Source organism: Tupaia chinensis, unplaced genomic scaffold (assembly GCF_000334495.1).
Source record: "Tupaia chinensis unplaced genomic scaffold, TupChi_1.0 Scaffold000146_1, whole genome shotgun sequence".
In the NCBI taxonomy this organism is placed as follows: domain Eukaryota; kingdom Metazoa; phylum Chordata; class Mammalia; order Scandentia; family Tupaiidae; genus Tupaia; species Tupaia belangeri.
Genome location: NW_006159616.1, coordinates 7,026,104 through 7,048,089, shown reverse-complemented (window position 1 = coordinate 7,048,089; position 21,986 = coordinate 7,026,104). Strand labels below are relative to the sequence as shown.

The window sequence follows — 21,986 nt, the reverse complement described above, 5'->3', positions numbered from 1 at the left end:
CCCTAACTTCATGCGAATTTCCTTCTAGCCCTTTCTCTTTTTCCCTTAGTTTTTGCTATAGGGTGCATGCACTCGACAGACAGAGAGGGAGAAAGTGAGAAATCACCCCTGGGGAGATGGCCATGCCACAGCCCCTTCTTCTCTATTCTCCTCTGGGCATGCATGCATACACACCCAGCATGTTTTTTAAGACACTGGGTCCAGGACTCGAATCGTGGAGTTGGCCATGTGGGATCCAGTGCCTTACCCTTCTTGCCAGTGGCTGACCCCTTCCAGTCCTTTTTCTACGTCTGTGTGTAACTTAAAGAAAGATATGGTCCCAGCTGAGCTGCAGCTACAGCTTTGGCTTCTGGTTGAGCAAGGGTAGGGTCTGAGTTCCCCATCGCCAGGAGACCTGAGTCCACCCTGGCCTCACCCTGGGCCCTGCCCAGCTTTGCACGAATATTCCCACTGCTCCCTCCACCGTCAGTGCCCCCTCCCTAAGCACCCCCCCAGCACCTTCTTTGCTGTAGGCCTTGTCGTCGCGGCAGTCCTCCTTGGACAGCCAGGGCACATCTCGGTCACAGTTCACCAGCAGGATGGCACCCTGGCCCTCAGGGCCCCAGGTCCAGGACGCCTGCAGTGGCAGGAAGAAAGATCAGTGTCCTCTTCTCTATTGCCGTAAAGGCCCCACGGGACATGGAAGAGCCAGCCCCAGGATGGGGACCCAGAGCAGCTATCGACTGGGGCAGCTGTGACCTGGCAACTGTGATCCCCACATCTGATGCCCAGGTAGGGTCAATGGGAGACACAGAGACAGGAAGGGTGACTGGGGCATCTGCAGGCCTCTCAGCTGGAGTAACTGTGCCTGGCAGGGGTGGAGGGCAGCCACCAGCCACCAGCCACCAAAGGAATAAGCAGACAGACCTTCTAGGAAGGCCCTGAGGTCCCCAGCGAGGCTCAGTTGGAAGCAGACATCCACCTGGTCCAGACATGCTCTGAGTGCTCCAAGGAGGACCTGCAGGGGCTCCATTTTCTTCTTCTTTTTAAAGAATTATTTAATTTGATTTATCATTCATTTATTTTAATTTGACCAGAGACAGAGAGAGAGAGGGAGAGAGGGAAAGTGAGAAAACAAGCCACCAGGTCTGGGACTTGAACCATGGTCGATCATGTCAGAGAGCCTTATCTACCACATCACCTGCTGGCCCCCAGGGGCTCCACTTTCTACCTGTAGCCAGAGAACAACAAGAGCAGACTCCCGCCAGATCACCTTCTTTCCCTGCGCTACGCCCAGCCAGGGCTCCCAGCGGACTTAGGACACAGCCCTGGCTCCCCGGTGAAGCCCTGGGAGACTATCTTGTCTCCTCCACTTCGCTCTTCACACACTTGCTGCCTTTCTAGTTCCCAAAGACTCCAAGCTCCGAGGCCTTGCCTGCCCTGGCTCCTCCACCTAGAACACTGTCCTGCCTCCTTTCATTTGGGTCAGCTCTCCTCTGGCATCTCTTCTTCCTGGAAGATTCTCTGATGTTCTGTCTCTTTCTGTGATGAGAGTACATACTTTCTGGCAAGTAAAAACACACACGAAGAACATGTAGTTGACATTTTATGTAAAGACATCTTGTTTTAAACAAAACATGCATGAAATTAAAAAATGTCATTAGTGGTGCACATGTCTTCTGGCAAAAATAAATAAAATTAAACTTTTTTATTTTTTTAGATTTTTACAATAGGGCATGTATACTCACCAGAGAGAGAGAGAGAGGGAGAGAGAAAGTGAGAAATCACTCCCTTGCCCCCCACCGAGAAAATTGCCATTCTCTAGTACTCTCTCCTCCATTGTCCTCTCAGGATGTTGGGCACACACACACATGTGCCTGGTGTGTTTTTAAGCCACTGGGTCCGGGACTCACACCGTGGTAGACTACATGAGAGTCCAGAGTTGCAACCATTATAACATTTACTGGCCCCCCGGAAGCTTTTCTGACTCTCCAGAGCAGAGCAGCTTCCCTGGGTCTGCACGTGGCGCTGTGGACATCCTTGGGAAGGACTTAGGGTGACTGCGGTGACACAGCCACCTGTTCTTCACTTAACGTGGGTCTCCCTTACTGGACAGTGGGCTCCTCGAGGGCAGAAGCTTAGTTTCTCTGTTCTTTCTGCATCTCCTGGGCCTGCCCTGTCTCTAGAAGACGCTCAACAAATACATATGGGATGAGTAAAGAAAGCGTGAAAGCTTCTCTGGCCCAGGAGTAGAAATTCTGGCCAAGGTCAGGCTCAAAATCTCGGGACTTTGCTGACTGCAGAGTCCCTAGGGGAGCTTGGAAGCCTCCTCCCTGGGGCTGTTTGGCCTCAGAGGTCTCTGTCATGTGGCTTGGTCATAGTCAGGAAGAATGTATGTTTGGGCTGACCCAGGGCTGAGGCATAGCCCTGCTAAAGAGTCTGGAAGAAGAAGAATTGGAAAATTATTTGCTGAGAACATGTATGTTGATGTGCTTGATTGAGCCAATGCACAGTGTATTTTGGATGGAAAATTCATTTGTGTGTTGTGATGGTGTATAGTGAATTAATGTAGAAAATGAATTAATTTAAAATAATAAAAAAAAGAGAGTCTGGAAGAAGGGGCTCCCCAAAAGGCCCGAGGGCCCCCCTGCCAGATGTGCAGCCGAGGCAGTGGCTAGGCCCTAGCCTTCTCACTGGGCTATATTCATTTTACTTTTCTTTCCTTTAATTGCCAGAGAGTTTATGTGCTTGCCAGAGAGGCAGAGACATAGGAAGAAAGGAAGAGGAAGAAACAGCCCCCGGTGAGGCACAGCCATGCTGCCATCCCTTCTCCTGCACTTCTCCGTCCTGTCGGGATCTGGGGCATGGATGTACACATGCCTCGTGTGTTTTTCAAGCCTCCAGGGCTGGAATTCGAGCCACGGTTGGCCATGTGGGATCTGGCTCCCTTAACTACTACTCTGTGAAGCTGGTCCTATTTTACTTTTTAAAGTACCGATTTATTTATTGGATCACTGGAAAAGTCATAACGCATTTTTGCATAGAAAAAAAACAGAAAAAATACGTCATGATTTTTCCAGTGACCCAGGATAATTTAACCTATGCTTCAAATTGCTATTATAAAGGGCACATATGCCCATGGCCAAAACCTTGAGTGATAGAAAAGGGCAGAAAACTGCAAGCGGTGGGAGGCCACAGCCTGGATGTACACAGAGCGAACTGATGGAGCTTAAAAGCTGGGCTGAGGGGGACCAGCAGTTAGCGTACTGGCTATGTCGCTGGACTTCCACGTAGTCGACCGCGGTTCGAGTCCCGGACCGGGGGGCTTAAACTCACGCCGGGCGCGTGTGCGGGCGTGCCCAAGATCCCGAGAGGAGAATGGAGGAGAAGGGATTGCGGCATGACCACCCCCCCTGGGGGGTGATTTCCTGCTTTCTATCTCTCTGTCTCTCTCTGTCTGTCTGGCGAGCGCACGCGCCCTATAGCAAGAACCTCTAAAAAAAAAAAAAAAAAGCTGGGCTGAGGGGGACCAGCAGTTAGCGTACTGGCTATGTCGCTGGACTTCCACGTAGTCGACCGCGGTTCGAGTCCCGGACCGGGGGGCTTAAACTCACGCCGGGCGCGTGTGCGGGCGTGCCCAAGATCCCGAGAGGAGAATGGAGGAGAAGGGATTGCGGCATGACCACCCCCCCTGGGGGGTGATTTCCTGCTTTCTATCTCTCTGTCTCTCTCTGTCTGTCTGGCGAGCGCACGCGCCCTATAGCAAGAACCTCTAAAAAAAAAAAAAAAAAGCTGGGCTGAGGGGGACCAGCAGTTAGCGTACTGGCTATGTCGCTGGACTTCCACGTAGTCGACCGCGGTTCGAGTCCCGGACCGGGGGGCTTAAACTCACGCCGGGCGCGTGTGCGGGCGTGCCCAAGATCCCGAGAGGAGAATGGAGGAGAAGGGATTGCGGCATGACCACCCCCCCTGGGGGGTGATTTCCTGCTTTCTATCTCTCTGTCTCTCTCTGTCTGTCTGGCGAGCGCACGCGCCCTATAGCAAGAACCTCTAAAAAAAAAAAAAAAAAGCTGGGCTGAGGGGGACCAGCAGTTAGCGTACTGGCTATGTCGCTGGACTTCCACGTAGTCGACCGCGGTTCGAGTCCCGGACCGGGGGGCTTAAACTCACGCCGGGCGCGTGTGCGGGCGTGCCCAAGATCCCGAGAGGAGAATGGAGGAGAAGGGATTGCGGCATGACCACCCCCCCTGGGGGGTGATTTCCTGCTTTCTATCTCTCTGTCTCTCTCTGTCTGTCTGGCGAGCGCACGCGCCCTATAGCAAGAACCTCTAAAAAAAAAAAAAAAAAGCTGGGCTGAGGGGGACCAGCAGTTAGCGTACTGGCTATGTCGCTGGACTTCCACGTAGTCGACCGCGGTTCGAGTCCCGGACCGGGGGGCTTAAACTCACGCCGGGCGCGTGTGCGGGCGTGCCCAAGATCCCGAGAGGAGAATGGAGGAGAAGGGATTGCGGCATGACCACCCCCCCTGGGGGGTGATTTCCTGCTTTCTATCTCTCTGTCTCTCTCTGTCTGTCTGGCGAGCGCACGCGCCCTATAGCAAGAACCTCTAAAAAAAAAAAAAAAAAGCTGGGCTGAGGGGGACCAGCAGTTAGCGTACTGGCTATGTCGCTGGACTTCCACGTAGTCGACCGCGGTTCGAGTCCCGGACCGGGGGGCTTAAACTCACGCCGGGCGCGTGTGCGGGCGTGCCCAAGATCCCGAGAGGAGAATGGAGGAGAAGGGATTGCGGCATGACCACCCCCCCTGGGGGGTGATTTCCTGCTTTCTATCTCTCTGTCTCTCTCTGTCTGTCTGGCGAGCGCACGCGCCCTATAGCAAGAACCTCTAAAAAAAAAAAAAAAAAGCTGGGCTGAGGGGGACCAGCAGTTAGCGTACTGGCTATGTCGCTGGACTTCCACGTAGTCGACCGCGGTTCGAGTCCCGGACCGGGGGGCTTAAACTCACGCCGGGCGCGTGTGCGGGCGTGCCCAAGATCCCGAGAGGAGAATGGAGGAGAAGGGATTGCGGCATGACCACCCCCCCTGGGGGGTGATTTCCTGCTTTCTATCTCTCTGTCTCTCTCTGTCTGTCTGGCGAGCGCACGCGCCCTATAGCAAGAACCTCTAAAAAAAAAAAAAAAAAGCTGGGCTGAGGGGGACCAGCAGTTAGCGTACTGGCTATGTCGCTGGACTTCCACGTAGTCGACCGCGGTTCGAGTCCCGGACCGGGGGGCTTAAACTCACGCCGGGCGCGTGTGCGGGCGTGCCCAAGATCCCGAGAGGAGAATGGAGGAGAAGGGATTGCGGCATGACCACCCCCCCTGGGGGGTGATTTCCTGCTTTCTATCTCTCTGTCTCTCTCTGTCTGTCTGGCGAGCGCACGCGCCCTATAGCAAGAACCTCTAAAAAAAAAAAAAAAAAGCTGGGCTGAGGGGGACCAGCAGTTAGCGTACTGGCTATGTCGCTGGACTTCCACGTAGTCGACCGCGGTTCGAGTCCCGGACCGGGGGGCTTAAACTCACGCCGGGCGCGTGTGCGGGCGTGCCCAAGATCCCGAGAGGAGAATGGAGGAGAAGGGATTGCGGCATGACCACCCCCCCTGGGGGGTGATTTCCTGCTTTCTATCTCTCTGTCTCTCTCTGTCTGTCTGGCGAGCGCACGCGCCCTATAGCAAGAACCTCTAAAAAAAAAAAAAAAAAAGCTGGGCTGAGGGACACGTGCAAATCCGAACGAGATCAAGGCTCCATGCCACCTGCTGAGCTCAGGTGCACGCACGCCAGCACGTACACCACGCGGTTCCCCAAGAACCGGATCAGAAAGAGCCACGCGAAGCCCATTGAGACGGTCCTTTACCAGAACGGAAAGAGCCACGCGAAGCCCATTGAGACGGTCCTTTGTGGGGGAGCAGAATGAGAATGGGGAATGCAGGATGAAAGAAAATAACGACTGAACAAATAAATGAATGAGCAGACACGAGAGTGTGGCTGGGTGCATGCCAGCACAGGTAACATGACTTGAATTGAGAACGGTTAATGTGAGCTCTGCTCTGGGGGTTCGGGAGTCCTTCCTCACCTCCTCGGGTTTAAAATAAAAGCCCAGATATGGAAGTAAGTGCTTTCTTCTGCAGCAGGCACATTTATTCCTCTTTCTAACAGCTGTGAGCTGGGTGGCCTCATCCTAGGAATGGGGAAACGGGGACCCTGTAGCCATCTGTGGAAGGAGCCTGGGCTTCTCTGAGGGCTCTGACCTGGTGCACTGTGTATCTGGGAGCCTGTCCAGGGCCTCAGTCTCCTCATCTGTGAAATGGGAGATGTCGGCTTGGTGGGCGGAGCACAGCCACCTGCAAGACCCAGGCTGGGCACCGCCCGTGGAAGCCCCCCACTTCAGGATGGAGTCTTCTCTGAGAGGAAGTACCTTCTTTGGGTTGTTCTTCTCCACCACGCCATCCCGGTCTGCATCCACATCCAGGGAGATCTCTGGAGATGAGAGACACGGGTGAGTTGCTGAGCCTGCCAGATGGGATGGGGCACACACCTGTGGGAGGGTGGTGCTGCTCATCCATTCACTAGGTCATGGAAAGGGAGGGTCTCCACCCCCTGCCACCACACGCCTCCCCACCACCCGCTGAGAACAGTGGCAGGCACTGCAGACCTCATAGCTTCTGGCTTCTAGAGGTGCCCTGGGGTGGGGAGGGCTCTGCTACCATTTCCTCATTCTGAGTGGGGGTCAGGTGGATGATGCTCGGCGTACATATCTGGGAGCCTTGGTTCTGAGGGGTGAAGTTCATGCCAGCCCACAGGTGGCGTTAGGAGAACTGGGGTACACCTGGCAGCTGGTCTGCTTCGTAGCTCCTATTTTGAAAACCTCCAGGCACTGGCTTCCCTAACGTCCTTCCCCACCTGTGCTGGGCATGGTACACACGTGCATCTGTGTGTGTGCATGTGTAACCCCTTCTCTTCTCGAACGTCAAACAGTCTCAGGTTTACCTCCAAGGACTGAGGGTTGTACTTCAAGTGGGAACCGTGTGCGCCTGGGAGTCTAGGGCTTCAGATACAGGATCTCGGACAGGGCCCCTGCTATCCCTTGTCTTGCGGAAGGGACCTTTAGTATCCCTAGGCCTGCCATGGAGACAGGCTTTGCGGAGACCCTGGGGCAATGAGACGGTTTATCATTGACAGTACTGCGTTTGAACCCTGGTTCTCTGCTTAGGCGCTGTGTGCTTTGGGCAGATTAGAAACCTCTAGGAACCTGCTTCCCCATCTCTAACACGGGCCCTTTTGCAGAACAGTAGCACTGCGTTGGTCAGCCCCACTGAAGGGGCGAGCGAGGTAGCTCTTCACGGTGGGGCCGTCCTGTGCATCACAGGGTGTCTAGCAGCACCCTGGCCTCTGCCCGCTAGATGCCAATAACACCCCAGTGGTGACAACAATGTCTCCAGATAGTGTCAGATGTCCTTTAGGCAAATGTCCCCATGTTAGAGCAGAGCCGAGCAGGGTAGGATGCTGTTGGGAAGGGCTGGCATGTCACGAAGAATGAGCTGTGCTCATTCTAGGCCCCGGAGCTGCCCAAGTGGGCACGTCTCACACCGAGCATGACTTGGACCATGGTGGGAGTTGGGTGGGAATGAATGTGTTCCTGGTCAGTCCCCTTGGCAGGCCTGCCTTCTCCCTGGACAGGGCGGGGAGGAGGGTCCTGGCACAAGGAGGGCACTGATGTCGCCTGGGCACCCTGGCCCATCTGCGTTCAGGAATTACATTCAAGTCCTCTCTTTATCCGTCGTCTGGTTCCTTCCTGACCCTGAGTCTGGCTTTTCTGGGTCTAGAAAGAGGCAGGAGGGTGGAGGCCGCAGGCCCTCTGGAGAGGCAGCCTTCCAGTGTCCCGCCCTCGGCAGCAGTGCCATGAGCTGGACGCCACAGGGGGCAGTTCAGATGCCCCCACTGATCCCATTCACTCCGCACATTGTGGTCCAGCAGTACTGTGTTCCATGCACTGTTCCAGCCCATGCGGGGGGCCCGGTGCCTGCCCACAGGTGAGCAAAGGCAGGCCCACCGCATCCCCTGTCAGCAAACTGGCTGGTAACGTGGCAGGCTGGTGCAGGGGAAGGCTCCGGGGGAAGGTGGTCCCCCTAGCTACCGCTAGAGGCTGAGGGCTCAGCACCAGGAGCAATGTTAACTTGTTCATTTCACTTCCAGAACTTCCCACACTTTCCAGGCTGACAACCCCCATGATTGCTGCCTTTCAGGGAGGTAAGCTGGAAGCTCCTCCGTGGGAACCAGCTGCAGGCCTGGCCTGCTTAAGGAGCAGCCTCTGCTTTTCAAGATGGCAGTCACTCCCCTGGACCTCACCCTGCCAGCTACAGAGCAGGCAGGTTCTTCTCCGTCATTCCAGGGGAGGCGTCATCACCCCATCCCCTGCAGAGGAGGAAACCAGGAAGTGCCCAGCAGGGAAGTGACCACCACAGCCCCCCAGAGAGCAGAGCTGGGCCTCCCACTCAGGCCTCTGACTCCAGAGCCCCTCTGACTCCATTGACCCAGGCTGACCTCCCCCTGGCTGCTTCCGAAAGCCAAGCCTACCTTTGAAGACCTAAGACCTGCTCCCCTGGAGGTCCTTCCTAGAGCTGGGGCCATGTTCCCACCTGGGCAGCACAGTGGCCTTTGTCCCTGGGCTGCCAAGTGATGTCATGTCAGAGCTCCTCGTCCTGTACCCACCAGTGCGTCAGTGGGGGAGAGAGAAATCACGAAGCTCCCTACATGAGGGCCTTCCAAAAGCTCATAGGAAATGGGGATTACGGGAAATATGCACGGACTTCAAAATGTTCCCGTACTGAATAAACTGGCACTCCCGTTCCATTTTCCAAGGACATTTTAACGTTCGCTTGTTTCACTGCATTACGTTGCATTGCACTATGAATTTCTCAAATTTTAAAATATTATTAATGTAATATTTGCATTTAGTACCCCTCAAAAAAGTGAATAAAATAGTTCCAAAGTGTGTTTCTTTTTTTAAGTTTTTGCCATAGGGTACGTTTGCTTGCCAGGGACAGAAAGACAGACAAAAAAAGTGAGAAATCACCCTCTACGGGGATGGCCACGCCTCAATCCCTTCTCCATTCTTGTCTTGGGATTTTGGTTGTGCGTGTGCACACGCGCCTGGTGTGAATTTTGAGACGCCAGGTCTGGGACTCCAACCGTGGTCGGCCATGTAGGAGTCCAGGACCTTAACCTCCATGCCACCTGCTGGTCCCCCAAAGGGCTAAGAAACACAGCGGTTCTTGGTCTAGCCTGTCCCCTCACTTGTCTGAGGTGACCTTCCTCACACCACCAACATTCTTACTGCCATTCTGTGATTTATCGAATCCGGCCAGGCCTTGTTGCCTGCTTGTTATGAAATCGGGCTTTGAAAACTGCCTCCTTTGTCACCTCTCACAGTGACCTCTCATGGAGGTCCACCATTTCTCTCTCAGGACCCACGACATGTCCCCATCGTTTACCACGGTGACCTCTTCTCCCCTCCACCGTCCTGCAGAGCCCCCTCCTAGCTACACGCTACCCCCTCAGGTCACCTCACAAGGCTCCCTGCAATGTCCAGTTCAACAGACTCCACGGGGTGATGCTCGGTGATGGGTGGGCATGCCCTGCCCAGAGCTCTGCCCCCTGGAGTGGCTCTGCCTCCTCAGGGGAGTGGGAGGGGACACCTGTTTCAGGGCGGCTGGGCTCCAGGCAGCATTTCCCAGAGGCTCTGGGTCCTACCTCAGCTCCTCAGAATAGCCCCGAGGTGTCAGATGGCGCCTGGGTGTGGGGCAGATTAACGGGAAATGTCACTAGGATTGGGTTCAAGGCAGTCTGCCCCCAGCATCAAGACGCTGAGGCCTCAGCTGTGACCCAGAGGCACAAGCATTTTGGCGGGCCACCGGTCTCATGGACAGTGGCAGAGTGCCTGGCCTTCTTGTCTTACCCGGCAGCTTGGGGTGTGTTGGGGAGAAAGGACTCCCTCCCCCTAGGCCGAGGGTCAAGGGCGGGCCCACCGCATCCCCTGTCAGCAAGCTGGCTGGTAACGTGGCAGGCTGGTGCAGGGGAAGGCTCCGGGGGAAGGTGGTCCCCCTAGCTACCGCTAGAGGCTGAGGGCTCAGCACCAGGAGCAATGTTAACTTGTTCATTTCACTTCCAGAACTTCCCACACTTTCCAGGCTGACAACCCCCATGATTGCTGCCTTTCAGGGAGGTAAGCTGGAAGCTCCTCCGTGGGAACCAGCTGCAGGCCTGGCCTGCTTAAGGAGCAGCCTCTGCTTTTCAAGATGGCAGTCACTCCCCTGGACCTCACCCTGCCAGCTACAGAGCAGGCAGGTTCTTCTCCGTCATTCCAGGGGAGGCGTCATCACCCCATCCCCTGCAGAGGAGGAAACCAGGAAGTGCCCAGCAGGGAAGTGACCACCACAGCCCCCCAGAGAGCAGAGCTGGGCCTCCCACTCAGGCCTCTGACTCCAGAGCCCCTCTGACTCCATTGACCCAGGCTGACCTCCCCCTGGCTGCTTCCGAAAGCCAAGCCTACCTTTGAAGACCTAAGACCTGCTCCCCTGGAGGTCCTTCCTAGAGCTGGGGCCATGTTCCCACCTGGGCAGCACAGTGGCCTTTGTCCCTGGGCTGCCAAGTGATATCATGTCAGAGCTCCTCGTCCTGTACCCACCAGTGCGTCAGTGGGGGAGAGAGAAATCACGAAGCTCCCTACATGAGGGCCTTCCAAAAGCTCATAGGAAATGGGGATTACGGGAAATATGCACGGACTTCAAAATGTTCCCGTACTGAATAAACTGGCACTCCCGTTCCATTTTCCAAGGACATTTTAACGTTCGCTTGTTTCACTGCATTACGTTGCATTGCACTATGAATTTCTCAAATTTTAAAATATTATTAATGTAATATTTGCATTTAGTACCCCTCAAAAAAGTGAATAAAATAGTTCCAAAGTGTGTTTCTTTTTTTAAGTTTTTGCCATAGGGTACGTTTGCTTGCCAGGGACAGAAAGACAGACAAAAAAAGTGAGAAATCACCCTCTACGGGGATGGCCACGCCTCAATCCCTTCTCCATTCTTGTCTTGGGATTTTGGTTGTGCGTGTGCACACGCGCCTGGTGTGAATTTTGAGACGCCAGGTCTGGGACTCCAACCGTGGTCGGCCATGTAGGAGTCCAGGACCTTAACCTCCATGCCACCTGCTGGTCCCCCAAAGGGCTAAGAAACACAGCGGTTCTTGGTCTAGCCTGTCCCCTCACTTGTCTGAGGTGACCTTCCTCACACCACCAACATTCTTACTGCCATTCTGTGATTTATCGAATCCGGCCAGGCCTTGTTGCCTGCTTGTTATGAAATCGGGCTTTGAAAACTGCCTCCTTTGTCACCTCTCACAGTGACCTCTCATGGAGGTCCACCATTTCTCTCTCAGGACCCACGACATGTCCCCATCGTTTACCACGGTGACCTCTTCTCCCCTCCACCGTCCTGCAGAGCCCCCTCCTAGCTACACGCTACCCCCTCAGGTCACCTCACAAGGCTCCCTGCAATGTCCAGTTCAACAGACTCCACGGGGTGATGCTCGGTGATGGGTGGGCATGCCCTGCCCAGAGCTCTGCCCCCTGGGGTGGCTCTGCCTCCTCAGGGGAGTGGGAGGGGACACCTGTTTCAGGGCGGCTGGGCTCCAGGCAGCATTTCCCAGAGGCTCTGGGTCCTACCTCAGCTCCTCAGAATAGCCCCGAGGTGTCAGATGGCGCCTGGGTGTGGGGCAGATTAACGGGAAATGTCACTAGGATTGGGTTCAAGGCAGTCTGCCCCCAGCATCAAGACGCTGAGGCCTCAGCTGTGACCCAGAGGCACAAGCATTTTGGCGGGCCACCGGTCTCATGGACAGTGGCAGAGTGCCTGGCCTTCTTGTCTTACCCGGCAGCTTGGGGTGTGTTGGGGAGAAAGGACTCCCTCCCCCTAGGCCAACTAGGGCAATTGTCTGAGGCCTGGGGAGGGGGTGCAGGAACGCTCCTTAGGTTATTGGAGGCCCGTGTATGGCTACTGCTCCCACTGCCAGGACCACAGCAAAAAGGATGGGCTGTTCCTCCCTCCCCACCTCTCCTCCTGCTTGTCTCTCAACAGGGAAGACCTTGCAAATCAGCCCTAACTGGAGCCTTGATTATCCTTGGGAATTAATGAGCTCAACATTCTCATTTAAAAATAAAATTATTTTATTGAACTATTTTTATTTATTTTAATTTGGCCAGAGAGGGACAGTGTGTGTGTGTGTGTGTGTGTGAGAGAGAGAGAGAGAGAGAGAGAGAGAGAGAGAGAGAGAGAGAGAGAGAGAGAGAGAGAGAGAGAGAGAGAGAGAAAGTGAGAAAGCAAGCCAAAGCAAGCTGCTAGGTCTGGGACTCGAACGGGGGTTGGCCATGTGGGAGTCTAGCACCCTTAACTACCATATCACCTGCCAGTCCCCAAACTTTCATTTTTAGCTCAGAAAATATGAAGTCAAGAGGGGATAGGCTGCTTGTCAAGGTCACACAGCAAGTCCTGTCAGGACTGGGACCAAGGCCCGGGCTCTTCACAGGCACATTCCATTGGATCTTTGCAAGCCCCATGCAGGTCCCATTGTGCAGATGAGGAGACTGAGGCTCACAGGGGTGATGTAACCTGACCAAGGTCACAAAGTGACCACAGGGGGCAGAGCCAGAACTTGGACTTCTTCCTTTGAAGCCAGAGCTCTTTCTGCTCAGTGTGGGCTCAGGGCAGGACTCGAGTGAAAGGATTCAGAGGTGTCTTTGCGGGGTGGTTCTACCATCTTGGAGTGCCTGGGGTTCCTGCCTCTGAGGCACTGCCCTGAATGATCACTCAAAGCCTCATGGGGTAGATGCCGAGGGAGAGAAGACTTGGAGAGAGATAGTGGTTCCCAAGGAAAACCAAATGTTCACGAGAGTCCCTGATAGAACGGGGATCCTGAGCTCAGTGGGATGAATTTTCCGTAAAGCTTTGTTCACGTGTTGTCAATGGCCGTCTTTGAGATTGTGCCCTGTCTACTCTTTTTTCTTTTTATTTTTTAAGAGGTTTTTGCCTTAGGGCATGTGTGCTCCCTGAAGAGAGAGAGACAGAGACAGAGACAGTGAGAGGAAAAGTGAGAAATCACCCCCCCGGGGAGATGACGGTACAGCAATCCCTTCTCCTCTGGGGATCTTGGGCACACACACACACATACATGCCCAACATGATTTTCAAGCTACTGGGCCTGGGCCTTGAACTGTGGTCAGCCATGTGGGAGTCTGGTGATGTAACTCCTACGCCATCCGCGGGCCCCACCCTGCCTACGTTTTAGGTGTTAAAAGGATGGTGATAGTTTATGGCAAGTTGTTTAGTTAATTTTTTTTTTCTGGACATCTTAGTGTCAATCTTCTCATTTGGGGGTGGTGGTGGGGTTCCGGGAGGGGGACCCCAAGAAACCCAAATACCTGGAAGGTGAGGCAGTTAGGCACAACCTTGGAACCGCGGAGGGGTGAGCTCGGTTGCCTGTCCTGGGCCTCAACCCTGCCGCTCCCTCTGAGCACTCGCTTTCCAGTCTTCTGGTGGAGAGGAAAAGCCCAGGCCCGCCCCCTCACAAAGCTTTGTTTTCCCATCACCCCAAGCCTGTCTTGCTGTGGTGGAAGTCTTGTTGATGGCGCAGGCAGCCCTCCGGGATCACCCCCCTTTGGCAGGCTCTGGCCCCTGCCCTGCCGCCTACGTCCTCAGGTGTCCCTGTCTCTGCAGGATTAAGTTTCCTCAGGGAGGTCATCTGAGACAGTCTGGGGGCTACAGTGCACTGCACACGTGCCAGAGCTCAGCATGACCTGGGAGACTTTGGTTACTGTCTCCCCAGGCCCCCAGGGGTCATCCCAAGGTCCCCCTGCCAGGGCTGGGCATCCGCTTAGTTTTTTTTGCCAAGGGGACCAGCAGTGAAGCTCATCTGAAAATCAGCTGCGGACGGCCTGGGCTAGTCCTGGTTTACCCTAAAGGCCAAGCACCTATGGCGGTGTGAACCTATAGGCCCAGCCATTTGAGAGGCTGAGGCAGGATGGTTGTGAGGCAAGACCCTGTCTTAAAAGTAACTAAATACACAGTAAAATGAAAGAAATACTTCAACTGCGGGAGGGCTGAGTGACTGAGGTTTAAAAGATCACATCCCTGGGTCCCGTTGAGCCGGGCTGGGCTCCACTGCCCGGTGTGCCGGCCTGGCACGCAGGGCAGGGCAGTACAGTGCAGCACAAAGAACCTGGGAAGAGGATGACTCCGAGTTCTGGATTCAAGCTGCCACTGACTTGCTGTGTGACTTTGGACAAGTTCCCTAACCTCTCTGGGCCTCACTGTCTATGAAGACTAACCTCTCTGGAATTCACTGTCTATGAAGGACTTGGAGAAGGTGAGTTAAGGACCCAGGGCAGCATTTCTGCGGCCTCGGGGCTGGGCTGGGCAGCTCAAGAGGGTAGCTGGGATTGGCAAAGACCATTAGCCTTTGTAGACCATGGCCGCTTTCCTCACCACGAGAGGGTGGCTCTTTTCCAGGCTGCAGAGAAGAGAGGGAGGAATTGAGTTCCCTGTCTCTCCTCCATGGCCCACAGAGCCTACGAAGGGGACCCTGACATTGGATGAGTCTCCGACAGACCAGGACATATCTCCTCCTGCAGGAAGTCCCCCGCCCCAGAAGAGAAGGGCCAAGGCCTTTGCGGCCTCCCTCCACAAGCCTGCATCATTCCAAAGAGGTTCTGTGTATGTCTGCCTCCCTGAAAACAGCCCAAGGGCAGCCACACCCGGCCCTGGGAGATGAAGGCACCAAGAACATAGTCAGGACTCACCAATGGCTGTGAGGAAGAGCCCGGCCTGGTCGATGGGGGTGTTCCCCTCCTCCTCGTAGTAGTTGACGGTGACCTTCACGGGGAGGGGGCACATCGGATAGAGAGAAGAGCAGAGACCACAGGTCACAAGCAGGAAAACTGGAAGTAACTACCCTCCCCACCTCGAACCTCACAGCTTGTCGGGGCTAACCCTCCCCAGACATTTGAACCTTCTCCTCTAGGAAGCACTCCTGGGTTGGTGGGCTGCTTCTCTCACCATGGAGCCAGGGGAGGACCCGGCGTCTCTGAGTGCCGCCAGGATGCCATCTGTCTGCCTGTGCCCTATGCATTCTGCCTGCTGTGTTCGTGTCCGGCTCCCACTGAGTGCCCGAGAACAGGGCCGAGGCTGTTTTCTTTGGATAAAAGCCAGTGTTACCACTGTGATGTGGCACGCGGCAAAGTTCATAATTAGAGAACCCAGCCAGCAGACACTTCTGTTCTCAGCTTTGCAGCTGGGTCAAATCACTTCTCCCCATGGGTGCCTGGTGCCCCATTTGACAGACAGTGAGGGACACTAGTGGCAGTGGCTTCTGCATCTCTGGTTCCGAGCTCCTAAACTCAGCACCGTTCAATAGCACCCTCCCGGAAGGCGTCCTTCTGTGGTCTAACCCACGCGGCGCGGCCTCTGGTCCACGCGGCCCTTGAGCACTTGAAACGCGCTGGTCTGAACTGAGAGAGGCTTAGCCAGGGAACACACGCTGGCCTAAGCTGTGGGATGAGAAAGCGGTATGGGCTATCTTGCAGATATTTTTCAATCTGGTGCCAAGTCAAAATGATAATATTTTGATACGTGGGGTTAAGTGAACTATATTATCAAAATCGGTTTCTCCTGTTCCCTTTTGCCCTGACGACTAGAAAGCTCGCAAGCTGTTTCTAGCGCTCCTGGCTGTTGAGCTGGCCTCGATTCCATCATGGCCTGCGGCTCCTGAGGCTGTGAGGTGGGGACTGCCCCGGCCGTGGCACCTTGTCGCTGCTGGCCTCGGTGCTCGCCTGGCTCATGGTGAGCCGCAGCGTGGTGCTGGGCGACAGAAGCCAGCGCTGCTTGCCGTTGGTGGCCACCTCCTCGGCCTGCCCGTCGCGCACCACCTCCACTCGCACGCGCTCTGAGTGCTTCAGGCTGAAGGTCTTGGCCCCTGCGGGGGCTGCACTGTAGGGAGAGAGGAGAGGGGGTCAGGAAGAGCCCCAGGGTAGGCCAGACAAGGGGCTTCAGAAGGAGGCTCCTGGAGGCAAGGCCACCTCCCAGGTCATCTGGCCTGGGGTGGGGGGTGGGGGACGGCAAAGGAACAGCTGCCTTGCAGAGCCTTCCCAGTGCCTCTCTGTGGTTGGGCCTGTTTTAACCATAGGAAGTTTAAGCCGGGGGACATTTCTGAGTGTCATTTTGTCCATCCAGCCGTGGTCTAACTGGTAATGAGGAGGACACCTGTTAAACATGCAGATTTGGGCGGGCTCTGTAGTCAGCTGGTTAAGGGTGCGGGATCTCTCGCAGCAGGCCGGTGCTTTGAATCCTAGCCCCAGAGACTTGAAAAACCTGCTGGGCCCCCAATCTTGACAGGTTGGAGAAACGGGAGGAGACTGCGGTGACCACCCTCCATTGGGGAGTGCTTGGGCACAAAAAAACAAACACGCGGGTTCCTTGGGCCAATCCTGTACCTAGTAGGTCAGAATATTCTGGGTGGCGCCGGGGATCTGACTACTTAACAAGCTTCCTGGTACTTCTGATGGCGGAACTGCTGGGAGCCCCAACGTGGTGCTGCCAGGGTGGGAGGCTGAGCCCCTGTGAGGAAGGAGTTTGCTCCACAGGCAGAGCTGGGCCTGGTACCCTCGATTCCTCGCAGGGTGTCACGGAATGAAGTGCGGAGTTCTTGGCGGGGAGCCTGGAATGCGGGTCCCAGAGGGGTAGGGCTAGTGGCTCTGTCACAAAGGTCTCCTTCCAGCCATAGATTTGTCGGCCTCGAATTCCTCACCCTCTGAGGGCCATTCCTTAGGTTTCAGGGGTGGTATTCCATTGAAAAGGAAATATTTCTGGGATTCAAGAAAAACCATCACCCAAGAACTAACTGGTTTGATCTGGCTGCCATGAACTGAGGTGTCCCCCCTCTCCCCCCAGTTCTTACGTGGAAGTCAAAACCTCTCAGCACGCTATTTGGAGACAGGGTGTTTAGGAGGTAATTATGGGGAAATGAGGTCATAAGGGTGGCACTCTAATCCCGTAGGATTAGTGGCCTTAGAAGAAAAGGAAGAGAGAGAGCTCCCTCTCCATGTGCACCCACAGAGAAAAGGAAGGCTGTGTTAGGGCACAGGGACAAGGAGGCCATCTGCGAGCCAGGAGGAGGGCCCTCACCAGACCCCGACCATGATGGCACACGGAGCTCGGATGTCCAGCCTCCGGAATCGTGAGAAAGTACCTTTGTTTTTAAGCCACCGTCTATGGTGTTTGCTATGAGCTGGCCAAGACGCTGGCTTACAGAGATCCCACAGGAAGGGAGGCCAGGGACGGAAGGTCCCCAGGGCTGATGGTTTTGCTCAATCCTACCCCACCTCAAGGTTCCTAAAGTCCAAAGAGGGCTCAGAAGGACTGGTCTTGTAGGTGGGATTCTCATGGGATTGCGACTCAGACATAGGCATAAATGTGTCTTGAAGGCACAGCTGCTATTTTGGGGGCCTGGTGCCTCTGGGCTCCACCAGCCTGGAGTTCTCAACTATGGTTGGGTGTCCAAATCATTAGGGACGGCTACTCAAATCTTCAGAGTTTTTGTTTTGTTTTGTTTGTTAAAGGCTGTGGACTTGTGGATCCCACCCCTGGAGAGCCTGGCTGGCATGACCGAGGTGTGACTGGGCAGCTGACGGTGTAAGCAGTGGCCAGGGTTGAATGAGAGAAGGCAGTGGCCCTCAGAATTCAGCAGCAGCAGCACACCTGGCCTCTCAGCACAGGTCCGGCCCACCTCGGCGTCGTAGACTCAGTGGGTCTGTGTTTGTTAAGTGCAGTATCTTTCTTTCTTTCTTTTTTTTTTTTTTTTTTTACAATTATTTTATTTACCTTTATTTATTTATTTTAATTTGACCTGGAAGAGACAGAATGAGTGAGAGAGAGAGAGTGAGAGGGTGAGAAAGCAAGCCGCCAGGTCCGGGACTCGAACTGTGGTCGGCCATGTGGGAGCCCAGTGTCCTTAACCACCACACCACCTGCTGGCCCGAAGTGCAGTATCTTTCTACGGCAACTGATGAAGCCTTGTAAAAACCTCTTTTGAAAAATGTGCTGCAGGTGGAATATGGTTTTGGCCCAAATCCCGAGAGTCTGGGAACTGCAGACTCGGGTATGGGAAACAGTCCTCCAGGTCCTGTGCTAGCTTTGCCCACCAACTCGCTGGGTGGCCTTGGGCAAAGCATTTTCTCTCGATTTCATTGAGGGTTAAAATGAGTGGTGGGACCAGCTCAAAGAAAGCTGGAGTCTAGAGAGTTCTGAGAGGCAGGCCCTGGGCCATGGGGTGGAGAGGGAGGCTCTGAAAGGCTGGGACGTCTCTTCCTGGCTCTGCGTCTCTTAACCACAGTGGCTGTTATTTCATCTGGTCTGTCTGCTGCGCTCCTGCACACGATCTGCTTAGGAAAGAACGCTTTACCAGGTGATCTCCCAGGACCCTGAATCCTGGCCACTGTTAAGTGATGCTTCCTGGCCATCCTCACGCCTCTGGGCCAGTGAGAAGCAGGAGAAGGCCCCAGAGACTCCAGAGAGTTAATGCCACCCACATCAGAGCTCTAGGACCCCACACCCTCCCACTACCCAGCACCAGGCCGAGCAAACAGCTATTCTGGACCGGCCTGGCAGCAGAACAAAGGCACCCATTGTCCCTTTGGATCCTGCTGGCCGCCTTTCTCCTCGGGAAAAACCTCTCAGAAATCCCCCGCAGAAACCTGAGAGCTAGTGGCTGTGGTCACCTCCGACTGTCCCTGCAGGGAGAGGCCCTGGATGGTATTGAGGGAAAGGGAGAGGGGGTGGGGGTGCTTACTGGACAGAGGACACGCTGTTGGCCCCTGGGGCCACGTCTGCTCACCCTTGTATCCCAGCACCCAGGACAAGGCCATGCCCGGTGTATTTTTGGGGAACAGACGAATGAATAAACCCACCCTTTTTGGCTTTCCAAGCAGTATTATCAAAGCAAATTTGTAAAACACAGAAATCAGGTCACTTTCTAACTCTAACATGCTCAGTGGCTCCTCAGTGCCGACTGTAGAATAAAGTCCAAGCTGAGCCTGGTATTCACCCAGACGCCTTGAGCCGGCTCTCCAGCCTCAACCTCTGTGGCCCCTACCGCCCCCAAGTTCCCTGCATTGCCCCATCTTGCAGGCCCTACCTGAAACAGTCTTCCCTGCCTCTCTGCCTGGCCATCTCTCCGTGAAGGTCCAAGTCAGTCCGTCTGTGCCCACGTACCTTCTCTCTCGTGGCAGTTACTTCCTCAAATATGGGAATACTATCTTTCTTTTCTTTTCTTTTCTTTCTTTCTTTCTTTCTTTCTTTCTTTCTTTCTTTCTTTCTTTCTCTCTCTCTCTCTCTTTTTTTTTTTTTGTGTGTGTGTGTGTGTTCGTTAGCACCTGACACACTCCAGGCACGTGGTAAATGAATGTTGCTGCAGTGAGGGAGGAGGGCTTGCTGATGTGGTCATTCATCCACTCTGCATATGTTTATTGAGCACTTACTATTTGTTAGTCATAGTGCTAGATGCTCAGAGAGGATAACAAGCTCCCTGGGCTGGGGGAGCTCATGATCTGGTGGGAGACAGGAAGCCTGCGGATTGCCCAATTCCCTGGGGGAGCTCATGATCTGGTGGGAGACAGGAAGCCTGCGGATTGCCCAGTTCCCTAGGGGAGCTCATAATTCAGTGGGAGACAGGAACCCTGCGGATTGCCCAGTTCCCTGGGGGAGCTCATGATCCAGTGGGAGACAGGAAGCCTGCGGATTGCCCAATTCCCTTGGGGAGCTCATGATCCAGTGGGAGAGAGGAACCCTGCGGATTGCCCAGTTCCCTGTGTGATCACTGGGTCATTGCTCTGAAGGAGAGTTAAGGGGTGCTGTGCGGTCCTACTCTGGAGTTCAAGGAGGGATTCCCCGAGGAACTGGCAGGGACCTAGGCCCTAAACTTTACACCCTACAACATAGATGAGAATTAATTAAAATAGTGGTTCTTAAATCTGAGTGCGCACCGGCATCAGAGCCTGTTGAATAGAGAGGGCTGGGCCAAGACCCCGTGTTTCTGATTTATCAGGTCTGGGGTGCGGCCCAAAAAGCTGCGTTTCTTTCTTTCTTTTTTTTTTTTTAATTTATTTATTTTACAGTCATTCACTGAACATCATCACAGCATACAAAATGCGATTTCCCCTCCAGAATACATTGTATAGTGGCTTAATTACATGTTATCATCAACAAAAAATTTTTTTGTGTCTTGTTTCATATACACACACACAGACACACACACACACATATTTCTCACTGTCATTTCCTACCCTCCTCCCACATTGCCTCTGGTATCTACAGTAAAAGCTGCGATTCTAACAAGCCCCCAGGTGAGGCTGATGCTGCTGGTCCGGGGCCCACAGTTTGAGAACCACAGAACTGGACAAGGCAGGGAGAGGAAGGGAGCAGAGGTTTCCGAGCAACAAGGACAGCGCGGGTGATGCGAGGTGGAGGTGAGCCCTGCGTGTTCTTTGAGAAACTGGAAAGAGATGTGGCTGGGGTTTGTGAGCGAGGGGAGGGAGAGGTGAGAGGACAGGCTGAGATCCTAAGAGGAGCTGGCCTTCCTCCTGGGACTAGAGCGGAGTCCTGGAGGTTTCTAAGCAGGGAAGGCGTGATCGTTTCTGCACTGCGTCCAGGTCACCCAAGGTGAGCGTAGTGGGTAGGCTTCAGGGATCAGTACTGGAAGCAGTGGGCCTGGAGGAGTTAACTGTGGCTGTCCTGGTGAGCAGGGGTGGTAGACTGGGACCAGGTGGTGGCCATGGCCATGGACAGAAATGGCCAGTGAGATGGTATCAAACAAAGGTCGTTGGCCATCCAAGCATGGATGCTGTGTGGCCTCTGGGGACCAGCCCCTGTGGTTTTCGCCCGGCCAGTGGGGAGGGTCGGTGGCTTGGCTTTGCAGTGCTGGGTGGCTCACGCAGCCCCAGATTCGAGGGCACCACGTGACGATTCCTGGCTGGCATCTGCCTCTCTCAGCTTGTCCACCTGGCCTGGGCCTCGTTAACACCAGCCGGGGCTCATCCCCGGAGTGACCCCAGCTCCTGGCAGCTGGGGTGTGACATCCTGCCCTCGGGTCTTTGGAGTCTGAGGGGGGAGTTTGTGGGTGGCAGCCTGGCTTGCAACCCCATGACGAGCACCCTCAAGGAGAGAGGAGGGAGGCACGGCTGGGGGCAGAGCCCAGTCCGAGCCTGCAGCTGGCCCTCAGAGCAGAGATAGCTAGAGTCCCGAGGGTGGGCAGCTGCCCTAGACAGCAGCTGCAGAGGCAAACAGTGATGTTTGTCTGTAGCCAGCTCCTTCTGCGTCTGGGACCTCAGCAGCCTCTCACTAGGCACTGGTGCCGCTAGCTTCTCTGGGCCTGTCCTTCGGGAACAATCTCATCTATAATTACCTCTCCCTTCAGAAGGCTTCAATGACTCCCTACTAAGTCTAACACCTGAACCATGCACCTGATGCCCCAGTTTGAGCTCTGACCCTCTAGACTCACACACCAGGCCACTGAAACTGTGCCCTTCCTGCTTCTAGGGGCCCCAACTTTGCTGACAGCTTCCACTGCTCCTGTGTGGCAGGTGCCAGGTCTCACTCTGAGACGTTGTTCAGGACCCAGCTCAGGTGCCACCTCTTCCAGGCCTTCCCTGATTTGATTGACTGAACCGATCTTTCCCTCCCTTTGCTGGTCCACAAACAATACCAACAAATGCTTGATGTTTCTCTCCCACTAGTGTTACGGAGTCTTCAAGGGCAGGGAGCATGTCTCATTATTATTCTTTTTGTTTAAAAAAATTTGTCAGAAGGCACGTGTGCTCACTGGAGGGAAAGAGAGAGGGAGAGAGAAAACAATCCTCTTTGAATCC

The 21,986-nt window shown here is 54.6% G+C and overlaps 1 protein-coding gene across 1 annotated transcript in view; it reads right to left on the bottom strand.

Moving 5' to 3' along the window:
* The window catches only part of LOC102468403 (protein-arginine deiminase type-2), a 56,569-nt gene that overhangs the window by 26,834 nt on the left and 7,749 nt on the right, over positions 1-21,986 (bottom strand). The window contains 4 exon segments of the mRNA XM_006172262.1: positions 499-616; positions 6,432-6,493; positions 14,871-14,943; positions 15,873-16,056. Coding sequence (XP_006172324.1) covers positions 499-616; positions 6,432-6,493; positions 14,871-14,943; positions 15,873-16,056 — 437 coding nt within the window.